This window comes from Pecten maximus, chromosome 11 (genome assembly GCF_902652985.1).
Source record: "Pecten maximus chromosome 11, xPecMax1.1, whole genome shotgun sequence".
NCBI classification, from domain to species: domain Eukaryota; kingdom Metazoa; phylum Mollusca; class Bivalvia; order Pectinida; family Pectinidae; genus Pecten; species Pecten maximus.
The window spans coordinates 16,965,275-16,983,683 of NC_047025.1; the positions used below are offsets into that span (position 1 = coordinate 16,965,275).

Below are 18,409 nucleotides of genomic sequence, written 5' to 3' on the forward strand. Positions count from 1 at the left end.
AAAAAGATTTTAAAGTTGTTGTTTTTTTTTTACTATATTTTCCCTATTGGGTCCCTTTTCTCCTGCCCCATGAGTTCCACTACCTTCGTTTATACAACATAAGATCTCGTTTGGCCAATAATGCTCGAAACCAAATTTCATCAAAATCCATTCAGTTGTTCAGGACTAGTAGGGATTAAAATGATTAAGAAAACAGAACCCCCTCCCCCTACCTACACATAGTCACAACTACAACAATACTATTACTCAGGACAGAACAAATGAAATAGAGATGAGAATACATTTAACATGCAAACCTACCCGAAATCTCCTCTGGAATTGTGAACAATTAAAATATCACATTTACATCACACAAATATCCATACAGTGTCATGTCCAACTCAAAATATATTTTCAAACATGTTACAGAACCAAATAAACATGTGTAGCCACAAAAAGTCTGTTTCCTCAGGACATATTTTCCCAGTCTTCCCTTTTTTTTTAAACTGGTGATTTTATGGTTAGAAGTATTCAGTATAAATGTTTCAGACACCAGTGTACTGCATTAACTTATTCAATTCACAAGTTTTCAATATTTATTACAAATTTTACAAGATTAAAACAGACTGGATTTTTAAAATGAAATGTATGACATACTGAAAACATTCACTAAGCCAAACTGTTCCATATATTGCATAATTTGATTCACAACATATATGGACCATAAATAAAACAAAGAAAAACACAAATTCATGCATTCATTCTTTTTTAACTTTAAGCTATATTTAACAGCGTGATCTATGTGAATTGATTTATAAGCGAATTCTCACCGTTTCCTGTGCGACCTCATCCGAGTCTGAATCCATGTCCCTGACCGCTCGCATGGCTTCGCGTACCTGCTGACTAGTCTGTTGTAAAGACTGACCATCTAAACTCTTCTCACCTGACCGCTGTGAGCCCTAAATAACAAATACAGGTAGATTGATATAAAATCATTCATAGACTTTATATACGGTACATTTAAGGCCATTTCAACCACTCCACAGACACGTTCTTCAAAGGAAAGATGAAGCTCTGAAGCACTGGTGTCACAGGCAATAGCCCTCAATAATTTGATGTAATATCAGTTCTGATTGAGTCTTAATATAAGGGGACAGTTGAGTCTGTATCACTGACATTACCTTTGTATATCACTGACATTACCTTTGTATCACTGACATTACCTTTGTATATCACTGACATTACCTTTGTATATCACTGACATTACCTTTGTATATCACTGACATTACCTTTGTATCACTGACATTACCTTTGTATATCAATGACATTACCTTTGTATATCACTGACATTACCTTTGTATCACTGACATTACCTTTGTATCACTGACATTACCTTTGTATATCACTGACATTACCATTGTATATCACTGACATTACCATTGTATATCACTGACATTACCTTTGTATCACTGACATTACCTTTGTATCACTGACATTACCTTTGTATATCACTGACATTACCTTTGTATATCACTGACATTACCTTTGTATATCACTGACATTACCTTTGTATCACTGACATTACCTTTGTATATCACTGACATGACATTATCTTTATATATCACTGACATTACCTTTGTATATCACTGACATTACCTTTGTATATCACTGACATTACCTTTGTATATCACTGACATTACCTTTGTATATCACTGACATTACCTTTGTATATCACTGACATGACATTATCTTTATATATCACTGACATTACCTTTGTATCACTGACATTACCTTTGTATATCACTGACATTACCTTTGTATATCACTGACATTACCATTGTATATCACTGACATTACCATTGTATATCACTGACATTACTTTTGTATCACTGACATTACCTTTGTATCACTGACATTACCTTTGTATATCACTGACATTACCTTTGTATATCACTGACATTACCTTTGTATCACAGACATTACCTTTGTATATCACTGACATTACCTTTATATATCACTGACATTACCTTTGTATAACACTGACATTACCTTTGTATATCACTGACATTACCTTTGTATCACTGACATTACCTTTGTATATCACTGACATTACCTTTGTATATCACTGACATTACCTTTGTATCACTGACATTACCTTTGTATATCACTGACATTACCTTTATATATCACTGACATTACCTTTGTATAACACTGACATTACCTTTGTATATCACTGACATTACCATTGTATATCACTGACATTACCTTTGTATCACTGACATTACCTTTGTATCACTGACATTACCTTTGTATAACACTGACATTACCTTTGTATATCACTGACATTACCTTTGTATATCACTGACATTACCTTTGTATAACACTGACATTACCTTTATATATCAGACATTACCTTTGTATATCACTGACATTACCTTTGTATCACTGACATTACCTTTGTATATCACTGACATTACCTTTGTATCACTGACATTACCTTTGTATATCACTGACATTATCTTTGTATAACACTGACATTACCTTTGTATATCACTGACATTACCTTTGTATCACTGACATTACCTTTGTATATCACTGACATTACCTTTGTATATCACTGACATTACCTTTGTATCACTGACATTACCTTTGTATATCACTGACATTACCATTGTATATCACTGACATTACCATTGTATATCACTGACATTACCTTTGTATCACTGACATTACCTTTGTATAACACTGACATTACCTTTGTATCACTGACATTACCTTTGTATATCACTGACATTACCTTTGTATATCACTGACATTACCTTTGTATATCACTGACATTACCTTTGTATCACTGACATTACCTTTGTATATCACTGACATGACATTATCTTTATATATCACTGACATTACCTTTGTATCACTGACATTACCTCTGTATATCACTGACATTACCTTTGTATAACTGACATTACCTTTGTATCACTGACATTACCTTTGTATATCACTGACATTACCTTTGTATATCACTGACATTACCTTTGTATATCACTGACATTACCTTTGTATATCACTGACATTACCATTGTATCACTGACATTACCTTTGTATATCACTGACATTACCTTTGTATCACTGACATTACCTTTGTATATCACTGACATTACCTTTGTATATCTCTGACATTACCTTTGTATATCACTGACATTACCTTTGTATCACTGATATTATCTTTGTATATCAGACATTACCTTTGTATATCAATGACATTACCTTTGTATATCACTGACATTACCTTTGTATCACTGACATTATTTTTGTATATCATTGACATTACCTTGGTGTCACTGTCATCACCTTTGTATATCACTGACATTACCTTTAATTTGTATCAATGACATTACCTTTGTATACCACTGACATTACCTTTGTATATCACTGACATTACCTTTGTATATCACTGACATTACCTTTGTGTATCACTGACATTACCTTTGTATAACAATGACATTACCTTTGTATCACTGACATTACCTTTGTATCACTGACATTACCTTTGTATCACTGACATTACCTTTGTATATCACTGACATTACCTTTGTATATCACTGACATTACCTTTGTATCACTGACATTACCTTTGTATCACTGACATTACCTTTGTATCACTGACATTACCTTGGTGTCACTGTCATTACCTTTGTATATCACTGACATTACCTTTGTATCACTGACATTACCTTTGTATCACTGACATTACCTTTGTATATCACTGACATTACCTTTGTATATCACTGACATTACCTTTGTATCACTGACATTACCTTTATATATCACTGACATTACCTTTGTATCACTGACATTAACTTTGTATCACTGACATTACCTTTATATATCACTGACATTACCTTTGTATCACTGACATTACCTTTGTATATCACTGACATTACCTTTGTATAACACTGACATTACCTTTGTATAACACTGACATTACCTTTGTATCACTGACATTACCTTTGTATATCACTGATATTACCTTTGTATCACTGACATTACCTTTGTATATCACTGACATTACCTTGGTGTCACTGTCATCACCTTTGTATATCACTGACATTATTTTTGTATATCATTGACATTACCTTGCCCCGTTTTTTCTTGTTTGGCATGGCATATATATCTTTCTGTGCTTCCTGGGATTCCAGTATGTGGTACATGCGATCTGAATAGCAGAACAAGATCAGGTATTGTAATATTTCCATGAAACTTAAGTTCCTTAGAAGCCGTTGTTAGGAACAAAAGTTTGTAGTCATAAAGAGGTTATAAAGAGGTTATAAACAGGTTATAAAGAGGTTATAAACTTTTCCAAATCAAGCACTGTGTCAGGGTACTGCACAATCAGTAACCAGTAGCAGGGCTTTATCTGAGGGCTTCATGGGGCCATTAAATGGCCCATTTCCAATTGAAACTATTTCATTTTTAAACTAAAATCCAAATATTTGGAGTTTACTCCTGAAAAAATCTTTCCCAATTCACCAAATTTCTTCCCAAAATGAGACAAAAAGGCCCCATCCCAAACTAGTGATAAAAAACCCTGAGCAGTTCCTAGTACTAAATCAAATGCTACATTCCCATTAGGGGAAAAACTACATCTTAAAAAACACTTTGAAACAGTACTTCATATAACAGAACATTGCATTTTTATAGGTCAGGTTAGGCTTTTCCAGGACACATCTGATATGTACCTGTACTTTCTACAGGCTTTTCCAGGACACACCCGATATGTACCTGTACTTTCTACAGGCTTTTCCAGGACACACCTGATATGTACCTGTACTTTCTACTGATCTCAATTCCAGCACTTTCTACAACTAGCTATGTAACAACAAGCATACAGAGATATGTCCCCTACTGGCCCCACTAAAAATAGTAACAGTGACCTTGACCTTGACCCCAAACCCCTGAAACTCAAACTGGTCTGAGATGTTGTGGTCCGTTGACATCGTTTGAAGTTTGATTGAAATCCTTCCAGGAATGAGGTTGCTAGAGTGCTGACAAACTTCAGTGTCAGTACATACAAGATGGACCCATAGGAACCAATTTACAGAGTCGTCCAGGTTTCACAGGTAGCAGACTAAGAACTGTTATTAAATGATAAAGGTTACCTCCTTCCTCATCTACAGCATGTTCCCGTGACCCCAGTGGTGGAGTTGGGGCTTTCTCCCTGTCTGAGTAACTGATTCTCTTCCTGGCCCCTCCCCGGAACTCCACTGATGAATACCTACAACAAATACAGAAGTTCAAAAATACATACACACTGCCTTAGATTAGTAAAGACAATCAATAGACATATGTATAGAAACTAAACCTGCATTTTCACCGACAAGGTATGGGAAACTTTTCAATGAAAATATTTTGAAATAAGTTAAAATCAACTGTGGTATATGTAGGTTATAGTTAGCTAGCAGCAAGATTTAAAATAGAACTAAAATAAATAAAACTTCACTTCTCAACAACATTTAAAATAGAATTTCACTTCTGAACAACATTCCAAATTACAATAAAAGTTCCTATAAATGTGATTGATATATAGAGGATATCTAACTGTAACAGTGTCTTCAGTAATTAATACCAAATATGTTTCACGAGTGGGGCTAATATTTTGATATTTTTCACGAGTGCGCAGCACGAGTGAAAAATATCAAAATATTAGCCACACGAGTGCTGACATATATGTCGGGCTTTCTGATTGGTCAATTATTTTGGTATTTTCTAATCATTAATTTGATTGGTCAAATCAGCAAAAGTGATATTTTTCAAATTTTCACTAGTGAAAAGTATGATAGTGAAAAAATATCACTTTTATAGAATAAATAATTTTTGATATTTCACTGGTAAAAATGTAATAAACTTGTATATTATCATATGAGTTTGAAACAGAATATTGCGATTGTTACCCAGCTTCCTCCATCATCTGGTAGTCATAGAGACTACTCTCAGGGTCACTCAGGGGATCCTCAATTCCCGGCTGCTGCTGCTGCTGATGCTGCTGAAGCATCTTGCCGATGAGCGAGGAGTTAAGGACACCTGTTGTCATAGCAAGGCCGGGAAGAGTTCCTGTTGGGGTTGCGGGAGGCGGTGTCGTGGGTACGGCCATGAAGGCCACGCTCGGCAGAAGACCTGCTGATACTGTACCCTAGGAAGAGAATGGAGAAATGTCACATAATGCTTCATAAACAATCAACAGTTAGCTGCTATAATTTTCAACTTACAATCTATTATGAAATTTCATAAATGATGCAATTTAGTTAGCAATAACCTACATTGATAATCAGTTCATCACCAAATCTACCTGGATTAGGAAATGGTACAGTATCATTATCAAAGACAAATCTAATAACCAAAGGATATTCTGTAATACAAGAGAAAAGTAAAACAAGTTGTTCATGTTATGGTGCTCATTTCATACACAAACAGAAATCATGAAGCTATATGCTATATCAGGTAAACAGGACAACTTTTATCTTTATCATGTACAAAATAAATATTCAAACAAGAAAATAATTCTCATCAATTAATCAATTTTAAAACATGACACATTGGTCTATAAAGTATAAAAACAACGGTTATACTGTTTTTTTATGAGAAATAAGAATACACTGTTACATTCAAAGCTATACAATGCAATTTATTAATGCAAAACACGGTTTTATAGTACATTATGTGTATGTATAGTAAGAATTCTAAAGTGGACTGGCATAAAATGAGTTAAAAGAACAATAAGTATAAACTTTTCAACTTTGTGAAGTCAAAATGACAACCTTACTTTCTTTAAGACCTAGTTGAAAGTGTCCTCTTACTAAAGTCAAGTCTAAGGCTTAGTGTATGACTAAAGTCAAGTCTTAGGCTTAGTGTATGACTAAAGTCAAGTCTTAGGCTTAGTGTATGACTAAAGTCAAGTCTTAGGCTTAGTGTATGACTAAAGTCAAGTCCTAGGCTGAGTGTATGACTAAAGTCAAGTCCTAGGCTGAGTGTATGACTAAAGTCAAGTCCTAGGCCTAGTTTATGACTAAAGTCAAGTCTTAGGCTGAGTGTATGACTAAAGTCAAGTCCTAGACCTAGTTTATGACTTAAGTCAAGTCTAAGGCTTAGTTTATGACTAAAGTCAAGTCCTAGGCTTAGTGTATGACTAAAGTCAAGTCCTAGGCTAAGGCTATGACTAAAGTCAAGTCTTAGGCTGCATGTATATATGACTAAAGTCAAGTCCTAGGCTTAGTTTATGACTAAAGTCAAGTCCTAGGCTTAGTTTATGACTAAAGTCAAGTCCTAGGCCTGTTGTATATGTGACTCAAGTCAAGTCCTAGGCTTAGTTTATGACTCAAGTCAAGTCCTAGGCTTAGTGTATGACTAAAGTCAAGTCCTAGGCTGAGTGTATGACTAAAGTAAAGTCCTAGGCCTAGTGTATATGTGACTCAAGTCAAGTCCTAGGCTTAGTGTATGACTAAAGTCAAGTCCTAGGCTTAGTTTATGACTAAAGTCAAGTCCTAGGCTTAGTGTATGACTAAAGTCAAGTCTTAGGCTTAGTTTATGACTAAAGTCAAGTCTTAGGCTTAGTTTATGACTAAAGTCAAGTATTAGGCTTAGTTTATGACTAAAGTCAAGTCTTAGGCTTAGTGTATGACTAAAGTCAAGTCCTAGGCTTAGTTTATGACTAAAGTCAAGTCCTAGGCTTAGTTTATGACTAAGGTAGCAGTGTACAGTAAAAATGCCCAATTTTGAAAAATATGACACATGTCTTAGATATGTAAACATTGCCAGTTAACCCTACATATAAACTCTAATAAAGTATATATATTTGTAAACTGTACAACATTTGCAATTTTAATACAGCTCTGAAGGATAAGTTAACTGATATTTTCTGTGATTTTTAGAGCTTTGAATACCATGGTAACAGCTTAAAAAATGCTCAAAAATTGCAAAATATTATGATATTTGACCCAAAATGACACAATTCTCTACACAATTTTTTTTTTCTTAGACCTATTTAAAATTAAATATCTCTATCCCAAAGACAGAATTAATTTTGTTTTGACATATGTTGTAAATTACTGTAAACTACTGTAGTGTGTAGCGCTACCTAAAGTCAAGTCCTAGGCTGATTGTATATGACTAAAGTCAAGTCCTAGGCTTAGTTTATGACTAAAGTCAAGTCTTAGGCCTAGTGTATGGCTAGAATCAAGTCCTTGGGTTAGTTTATGACTAAAATCAAGTCTTAGGCTTAGTGAATATATGACTTAAGTAAAGTCCTAGGCTTAGTGTATGACTAAAGTCAAGTCCTAGGCTGAGTGTATATGACTAAAGTCAAGTCTTAGGCTTAGTGTATGATTAAAATTAAGTCTTAGGCTTAGTGTATGACTAAAGTCAAGTCCTAGGCTTAGTGTATGACTAAAGTCAAGTCTTAGGCTTAGTGTATGACTAAAGTCAAGTCCTAGGCTGTGTGTATGACTAAAGTCAAGTCCTAGACTTAGTGTATGACTAAAGTCAAGTCTTAGGCTTAGTGTATGACTAAAGTCAAGTCCTAGGCTTAGTGTATGACTAAAGTCAAGTCTTAGGCTTAGTGTATGACTAAAGTCAAGTCTTAGGCTTAGTGTATGACTAAAGTCAAGTCCTAGGCTTAGTTTATGACTAAAGTCAAGTCCTAGGCCTAGTTTATGACTAAAGTCAAGTCCTAGGCCTAGTTTATGACTAAAGTCAAGTCCTAGGCTTAGTTTATGACTAAAGTCAAGTCCTAGGCCTAGTGTATGACTAAAGTCAAGTCCTAGGCCTAGTGTATGACTAAAGTCAAGTCCTAGGCTTAGTTTATGACTAAAGTCAAGTCCTAGACTTAGTGTATGACTAAAGTCAAGTCCTAGGCTTAGTTTATGACTAAAGTCAAGTCCTAGACTTAGTGTATGACTAAAGTCAAGTCCTAGGCTTAGTGTATGACTAAAGTCAAGTCTTAGGCTTAGTTTATGACTAAAATCAAGTCTTAGGCTTAGTGTATGACTAAAGTCAAGTCCTAGGCTTATGTTATGACTAAGGTAGCAGTGTACAGTAAAAATGCCCAATTTTGAAAAATATGACACATGTCTTAGATATGTAAACATTGCCAGTTAACCCTACATATAAACTCTAATAAAGTATATATATTTGTAAACTGTACAACATTTGCAATTTTAATACAGCTCTGAAGGATAAGTTAACTGATATTTTCTGTGATTTTTAGAGCTTTGAATACCATGGTAACAGCTTAAAAAATGCTCAAAAATTGCAAAATATTATATTTGACCCAAAATGACACAATTCTCTACACAATTTTTTTTTTCTTAAACCTATTTAAAATTAAATATCTCTATCCCAAAGACAGAATTAATTTTGTTTTGACATATGTTGTAAATTACTGTAAACTACTGTAGTGTGCTACCTAAAGTCAAGTCCTAGGCTGATTGTATATGACTAAAGTCAAGTCCTAGGCTTAGTTTATGACTAAAGTCAAGTCTTAGGCCTAGTGTATGGCTAGAATCAAGTCCTTGGGTAAGTTTATGACTAAAATCAAGTCTTAGGCTTAGTGAATATATGACTTAAGTAAAGTCCTAGACTTAGTGTATGACTAAAGTCAAGTCTTAGGCTTAGTGTATGACTAAAGTCAAGTCCTAGGCTGTGTGTATGACTAAAGTCAAGTCCTAGACTTAGTGTATGACTAAAGTCAAGTCTTAGGCTTAGTGTATGACTAAAGTCAAGTCCTAGGCTTAGTTTATGACTAAAGTCAAGTCCTAGGCCTAGTTTATGACTAAAGTCAAGTCCTAGGCCTAGTTTATGACTAAAGTCAAGTCCTAGGCTTAGTTTATGACTAAAGTCAAGTCCTAGGCCTAGTTTATGACTAAAGTCAAGTCCTAGGCCTAGTGTATGACTAAAGTCAAGTCCTAGGCTTAGTTTATGACTAAAGTCAAGTCCTAGGCCTAGTTTATGACTAAAGTCAAGTCCTAGACTTAGTGTATGACTAAAGTCAAGTCCTAGGCTTAGTTTATGACTAAAGTCAAGTCCTAGGCTTAGTTTATGACTAAAGTCAAGTCCTAGGCTTAGTGTATATGTGACTTAAAAAGTCCAGTCCTACTGAACTTATAATGATCAGGCACATCCTTAAATGACCCTGGCTGTTAATAATATGTTAAACAAAATAAACTAAACTATAATCAATTCTTCGGGCCTATGGCTAAAGCCCAGTCTGATTGTCCCTATGACTTAAGTCAAGTAGTCCTTGTGACCTTAATGACTAAATCCAACCACTAGTCTCCATAATGTCCAAGCCCTATAAAGTTCCTAATGACTCAAACCAAGTCCTTATGTCCATAATGACCAATGACATGTCAAACTTGAACGTGTCCATCATCACTAAAGCCGTTGGTCTGTATGTCTCCAGTTCCAGACAGCCATTGAGAATATATGGTGCAAAAATACTATTCTTTATTTTTTATATTGGGTGCAATAAAATCCAAAGCAAATCTCAGCTATTATGAACATGCCCATGTCTAATGTTTGTTAATCAATCTAGGTGTAAATTATTAAGTAACTCCTGTAGATTTCACAGGTAAAGTACAGGCACACACATGCTGTCATTAATAAATAATGAGGACGTACACAGCCATCGTACACAGCCATCGCCAAGTCAGACACCAAGGTGGTAATGGCTCTCACACTTCTGTACACACAGACAGATGGTGGATACAATAAAGGAGAACAGTATCCTTCAACATTACCTTAGTCAAACAGGAACTAATCATTCACAACATTTTTAAGTCGACCTCATGCTTGTAGCTTTAGCATTGATAGTCATGTTAGTCTCAAATGTAATATTAATAATTGAGAAAAAGAAATATTCAGAAAAAAACCCTGTGTGGATACTGAATAGCACATGTAAATATGAATCAATTAATGGATAGGATAGAATGATGTTGAATAAGAAATTAATCATGTGATAGCTCGTGGCCTTGAACAGTACAACAAATGAAAAACTGTTTCAAAAATATCCAAAACAACTATATATCTAATCCACCACTTACAATAATAAAATATGTAAAATATAGAGATAGGAAATAACAAGTTTCTTCCTTTCCATATCAATCCATAAATAAATAACCCAAAACTAGTGTCATTTCTATCTATGAAGAGACTCTAATTAGATCCCTGGGTCTGAAGATTTCTTAATTAGACATTTCCTTAATTAGACATTTCCTTAATTAGACATTTCCTCACATGGACCCCGTCTCCCTGATCTCAGCCATATGATAAAAGATAAATCCAGACAAAATTTAATAATATTCAATTAAAGTAAAGAAAATATACAGAAAAACATTATTTGGAAACTTCTCAATATATATATAATTTACACATTAGATTCATCTTAGGCTTTAATTAAATGCTTGATAATGTACTTTAAATTCCCAATGGAAATTGGTGCAATCATTTTGAAAAAAAAAGTAAAACATTAAGTTTGCAGATAAGCCCAGTGAGACTACTGGCCAGAGAGTGTCAGAGGATCTCAAAAGGAGGGAGACATAACAAGATAAACCGAGTGAGACTACAGGCCAGAGTGTCAGAGGATCTCAAAAGGAGGGAGACATAACAAGATAAACCGAGTGAGACTACAGGCCAGAGTGTCAGAGGATCTCAAAAGGAGGGAGACATAACAAGATAAGCCCAGTGAGACTACTGGCCAGAGAGTGTCAGAGGATCTCAAAAGGAGGGAGACATAACAAGATCAGAGGTATATATATGTCAGCAGGTATGTTCCACCTGAAAACATTCACCTGAATCGTCAAGTTGTTGGATCTTAATCTGGCAGACTAAATTAACCGCAGATTAATTTTAATCAGTTGTCAGAAATCACAGTCAGCTGCATTCTAATTATATACCCAGTATAACTACTTTAAGTGTTGGACATATTTAAACAATAAGTAATTGTATAAATGGGTACAGTTCCTGATACATATGTATAAAAAAAACAATAAGTAAATGTATATATAATTCAGGGAAAATGAAAGATTTTTATTAGTTTTAATTTCAATTTATCAATCTAAGCTAACCAAACATTAAAAGAGGATAATGTGGAAATATATACCTGTATTTATGGTATGTTTGACACAGAATCAGGTCAATAGAACATGTTTAGTTGACTTGTTACATACATTTTACAACCACAATAGGTGATTTACATGAAGTGCTGGTGGAGAGCTGCCAGTAGTGGTCATTGTTTCCCAAGCCTGTTAGCGTCTTTAGTAAAGGACAAAATCTACACACAGTTCCTCAAGATACTGAGATCTATAATACGCTGTCAAGAATATGTTTATGTGATACAATAATTAAAGACAAGTATATCTGTCCATATTAGATACTTCAGGGACAAATAAAATTGACGATAAAAGTAAAATTACAAAACTAAGCAGGTAGAGTCTATATATATATACAGAGTAGAAACAATACAAAAAGTAAATGGTAGAGTTTCTAACACAAATTCTACACTTTGTCTAATATTAATTATATTATAGCCTCTTTCATGATACAATATGCATCTTGCAAATGTCTACATATATGAATTAAGAAGAAAATGCTTAAAATGCTTAAAATGCAGTATTGGAAATAGGTCAGGATGGTTCATATACAGCAACGGAAACAGGAACTGGATGGTTCATATACAGCAATGGAAACAGGAAATGGATGGTTCATATACAGCAATGGAAACAGGAAATGGATGGTTCATATACAGCAATGGAAACAGGAACTGGATGGTTCATATACAGCAATGGAAACAGGAAATGGATGGTTCATATACAGCAATGGAAACAGGAACTGGATGGTTGATATACAGCAATGGAAACAGGAAATGAATGGTTCATATACAGCAATAGAAACAGGAAATGAATGGTTCATATACAGTAATGGAAACAGGAAATGGATGGTTCATATACAGCAATGGAAACAGGAAATGAATGGTTCATATACAGCAATGGAAACAGGAAATGAATGCTTCATATACAGCAATGGAAACAGGAAATGAATGCTTAATTCATATACAGCAAAGGAAACAGGAAATGAATGCTTCATATACAGCAATGGAAACAGGAACTGGATGGTTGATATACAGCGATGGAAACAGGAAATGAATGGTTTATATACAGCAATGGAAACAGGAAATGGTCATTGGATGTTAAAAGAATTTGCACCATTAACTAAAAAAAATCTAATTGATTACGCATAAGGACAAACTACACAATGACCAACCTATTAATGTTGGTCACAGGTAACACCATCAGTCACACACAACACCAGGATGAGAAAGGAACAGGTGTGTCAAATGAAGAATATTGAATATAGCCACAAAAACAGAGAATCAGCACAGACAATTCTACGTCAATAAGAATGAGATAGCCAGTCGGTGTTCTAGATAGTCTGACTTGATACCACACATACTCAGAGTGTTAAAGGGACATTTCATGTGAACAGTTTTTGACAGATTTTACATAAACCGAAGCCTTTTGATGCCCAAATTAAATCTATGCTACTTTTAAGCATATATATATGCTTACTTTCATGTTATCTATGGAAATCCTCGAATTCTTTATATATCAACAGACAGTAAGAAATGTTTACAGTAATGGTGTAAACATATATTTATCATGTACTGTATCATCTTATATACATAATGGCCAACTGTACAAAGGCTCCATTTAAAAAGTATTTCAGACAATGGCGAGTGCTTTACACATTCACCAAATGTCCCTTTAATGATCTATAATTACGAGCTTACCATAATTTGGATAACACAGAGGTAAATAACAAATGTTCTATACAGATATTTATTTCAATACATGCAGATTTCAGACTACCGTGTACATGTGGGATGAGGAAAGGAGAGACCATGTCACACTGGTCCATAAAAACAATACCCACAGCCTTTTTACTGACCTGACTGTCTGCCATCTGTAAGACATAACAATGTTAGGACACATATATATATAATACCAGGATCAACACAGGATTCACAAGACACCTATAACTACCAGATTAATCATACTTTAAAGTGTCAACAAGCACAAGCCAGTAATTCCAGACAGACACACTGACTTGTATATGTATCAGATTTTTGGATGAAACATGGAGCTAGTAGGTAGACATATGTTTGGGTTTTCTAATGCCATAATTTTAGGCAGCTGAACATTTCCTTAATATCATCATCACCTCTTTAAACAGCAAAATAGAAAAAGAGCAACCTAAAATAGAACTCTTGTTCTGATGATGGCAATGAGTGAAACGTGTAAACAAGTTTTGAGTAGAAAGCATTCTACTGTTGTCCCCAATCTTTGGATATATTTTTTTTAAATATACATTTTACTTAAAAGAACTGTAAGTAAGAAGTATACACATGAAAAAGCATGAAAATAGGAGTTATTCTAAGTAAGTTTTGTTTGATTGGCTGCTGAATTATCTTCTCATCAACAGCCAGTGTCCTTTTGAGGGAGTATCTCATTGTAGTAGCTGGTGACTACCCCACTTTAAAACATACACAGTGTCCACTGCATGCCTCCAAAGGAATTGGAGTAAATTGTCTTGCCCAAAGGCACAATCACCGTCTGGGTAGATAACAGTCATCAAGCCACATCGCTCTAATCTTCCAAGGAGGTTGTATTAGTCCATCAAGATGCTAAGTAAACTATTGTTAGCCATACAAACTTCATATTCTGTTGGTTTTTTTTATTTAATATTAACTCTAATGCAAATTCAGATGCAGCATTGTCTATATGAATAATGGTAAAGATAGAGACAGAGAGATAGAGGGAGGGGCATGCGTGTATACCATGCAATTTAAGTAGGTAGTTGGGCACCAGCCTATCAGGTATACAGTGTGACAAAAGGGGAGTACATGCATGATACAATTTAATTGTATGTCATACAGTAACATAACTGTTGTCATGCATGTAAAGCTATGATGTTTGTATATATCTTCTTCAAGACTGCACTAGCTATTCCTCATTCTATTATGGATATTTAGTACACAATAAACTTGCTATACTTCTCAAAGTCATTCATTCATAAACACATTTTCACGCAGATGTCAGCAGTCATCTTACCTTTATGGTTTTGTTTGAATGTTGTGTGCTGAAACATCCCACCTGAGAACAGATGTCACATTTATGATGTAGATTAACTTAAGGAACACTTGTAAATATCAACAGGCCATGCTACACCTCATTTGGTATGTACTTCCACAATAATACTCAATGGTGTACTTCTCAATCTTGTGTAAATCAGATAATTAAAACTTAATGCATTGTCAGTACCGCTTGGTCACAAGACAATGTAAGATGCCAGGTTGTATGGAACCTTTGTTGTTTTCTCCACCATTTCCACTCTCTGGAGTATTCCATTCTTGATTCATACAGTCATCATTAAGAATTATGCAAAGTGCTTGGAGTTCTTCAACTTTGGTCTAAAAAAATCCTTTAACTAAAATTTCCAAAAATGAAATTTGAAGTTTCCTCAAAAATAACCAAAGCAACAAAAACTGGATAAACACATGGGAAGCTGTATCTGTGAGCAACTTAACATCTGTAAGTCACGCTTCTGATGACAACTTAACATCTGTAAGTCACACTTCTGATGACAACTTAACATCTGTAAGTCACACTTCTGATGACAACTTAACATCTGTAAGTCACACTTCTGATGACAACTTAACATCTGTAGTCACACTTCTGATGACAACTTAACATCTGTAAGTCACACTTCTGATGACAACTTAACATCTGTAAGTCACACTTCTGATGACAATTTTCTATTTACAACAATTTAGGAATGTTGAAAGTGTTAAAGAAAACCATTAAATGAGTATGTTTACCCCCACAACAGGTACTTGCACCCTCAGTCCTCACATTTCTAGGGCTGTACAACATATCTAAATCATTATAATGGGGTACAAAGTTCTGAGAACCTATCACTTCCCAGATCTCACTATTTGTTATTTAATAGTAATCTATTATCAACAGTTCTCTTGTTTTGTGGTGTAGATATTTATGATAGTACTGATAATAAAGTGTAACTGAAGCTTCAGACACTTGTGTCTGTGTTGTGACAATCATACCTTTCCCAGACATGTTAATGGTTAGTCCTGTTCATTTTTAACAGGAATCTTAAAATATCATAGATCTTTTCAAAGTAAATACACGGAGAAAACGTTGAATTGTTTTGTGTAGTAATACCCTGTAGTGTGTCTACTTACATAAAAACAAACCAATTTACCCTGAAACACATACAGAACTACATGTAGGTGTGGCAAGTGAAGAAAAAACCTGGACTGATTAAAAATTTAACATCACGAAGAAAGTTCTGAATGCTGATGACTGTAGCATTATGAACCCTTAGTCAACTTAATAAACCTAACACTTACAATCACACCACAATATTGTAAAAAACTTATATTGTAGGTTAATTCATAGCACATTCTTCAAATGGATTATCATCTACTAATTTGCAGATATTTTCCTACATAATAATTTTTATATACATTGTACATGTATATGCATGACTTATTAAGCTGGCCATACTTTGACAAATCAGTCAGGTAACTGGTATAGTGTAGGTAGCAAACCCAGGTACTGATGGTCAACTAGTTACATATTGTATACAACTGTATACAAACGTGACATAAACCAGAAATGTCCACAAGAAATGTCTGTCTTTAACAATAACATCCTAATCTTAATGTTGTTTGTGGATGAGGAAATAATGTAAGTCAGGGATGTATGATTTTGGTTAGCGACAAAAAAACACACCTAATAATATTAATGATGTCTATATGACGCTGATTAATTTAATCAAACAAGAAATGTAAATGTTATCAAACAAGTCATGTTCTTAGTATATGTTAGAATGAAATGAAAACAACATCTTGTTAGAATATTTAGTAGGAACCATGAAAAAATGTTTTTCACAAATATCAATTTTGTAACCATACACTGATAGTTATGATAAGAGACTTTGGAGTAATGATACAATAAAGTGTGTAAGGGAACTGGGGGTGGACACAACTACACTACACACATGGAGTACATGTAGGACGATTGGCTGATGGACACACAATCTGGTATTGATGATTTATGATCAGGACAATCTGATAGTGAATGATGGGAGCAGTAAGGCCCAGGTCATAATGACTGGAAATGTTCAGAGATTTGGTCCAGAATGATTGGAAAATTCCAGGAAATGGAAATCAAGTAAATATTTAACATGAGATAGAAAATGCTGATGTTTTCATGTTCTGGCAAAAAAGTCCTTGTTAGTCTCTGTAAATAATAAATATTAATAACTGTAAGTAGTAAACTACTGTTAATTTTAAACATAGCATAAATGTTAAAACAGAACTGACACCCTGATATATATTTTGTTTGGCTAAACAGCATATATTAGGTAACAGCATTTTTAATATGTAAGCGGTTACAACTAAAACTAGAAATACTTGTTTTGCTTTCAAACAGAAAGCTAGCTATAAGCAAACCTTTTTTTCGAACGTGATTCCAAGACCAGTTTGGGATTCTTGTCTTTCCTAGTAAAAGCAAACTACTCAATCAGCACATAGTAAGTAACATTGATTACAACACAGGCAACAGTTAGGTACTGAACACATTACTATCAGTACAGCATGGCATCTATGTTGTATAATAGACTATACAACATCACAATATAAGAATGCCATTTAGATGGCCAGGGTATGGAGAGTCATGAACTGTACCAACATAATGGAAAAGTGATTTGGGAAAAATCAGTTTATTTTAGTCGTACATAAATGAAATATCTCATCAAAATGTGAAAAGATGGTGTTGTCAGTGGATTAAATTGTCAGCACACCTTCAACAACACTGACATGTGTCTGTCAAAACATCTCACATCTATTAGTTTTGGAGGGCCTTGATCGTGGTCTGAGGAAAACTACATTTTAACTAAAAATTACACAATCATAAAATATCTAGTACAAATTCTAGTGAGGATCAATATTGGTCATGATCATCCATCCTTAGATTAACATGATAAATTAGTGATCTTAAATCTAAGCTTAAACCATTTAATCTACATCACGTACATGTATATGTAAAAGTAGATAGTATAAGGTTGCCTTACTAGCTCAGACTATAATGGGAATTTCCCTTTAGCCTATAGTGGTAGGATGTTTGCCTTGAGAGCAAAATGTCACTAGTTTAATCCCAGGCACGGGCAGGGTATTTTTCATTACTCCTTCCTATTACTGATTTGTTGCTGTTGACCACTCCAAATGAAAGCTATAGGAGATTGAGAGGCTTCCTTGGAGCTAGAGAACCTGGGTTGTGGTTGTCTTCAGGGGCAAAGA

General features: G+C 34.4%; 1 protein-coding gene across 14 annotated transcripts in view; it reads right to left on the reverse strand.

Moving 5' to 3' along the window:
• Window positions 1-18,409, reverse strand: part of LOC117338267 (centrosomal protein of 89 kDa-like) — a 47,477-nt gene that overhangs the window by 28,250 nt on the left and 818 nt on the right. For 8 of the 14 annotated variants that reach the window (XR_004534993.1, XM_033899550.1, XM_033899547.1 and 5 more), the window contains exons 2-7: window positions 17,564-17,611; window positions 5,934-6,172; window positions 5,142-5,257; window positions 4,119-4,198; window positions 810-938; window positions 301-312 (exon numbers count right to left, since the gene is read on the reverse strand). Coding sequence is in view for 13 of the 14 variants with exons in the window: in XM_033899550.1 (XP_033755441.1) it covers window positions 301-312; window positions 810-938; window positions 4,119-4,198; window positions 5,142-5,257; window positions 5,934-6,172; window positions 17,564-17,611 (624 nt within the window). In the remaining variant the exon portion in view is untranslated. Of the gene's footprint in view, window positions 1-300; window positions 313-809; window positions 939-4,118; window positions 4,199-5,141; window positions 5,258-5,933; window positions 6,173-13,977; window positions 13,993-15,140; window positions 15,183-17,563; window positions 17,612-18,409 lie in introns of all 14 variants that reach the window. The other 6 variants (XM_033899551.1, XM_033899549.1, XM_033899542.1 and 3 more) reach the window with 4 other exon arrangements.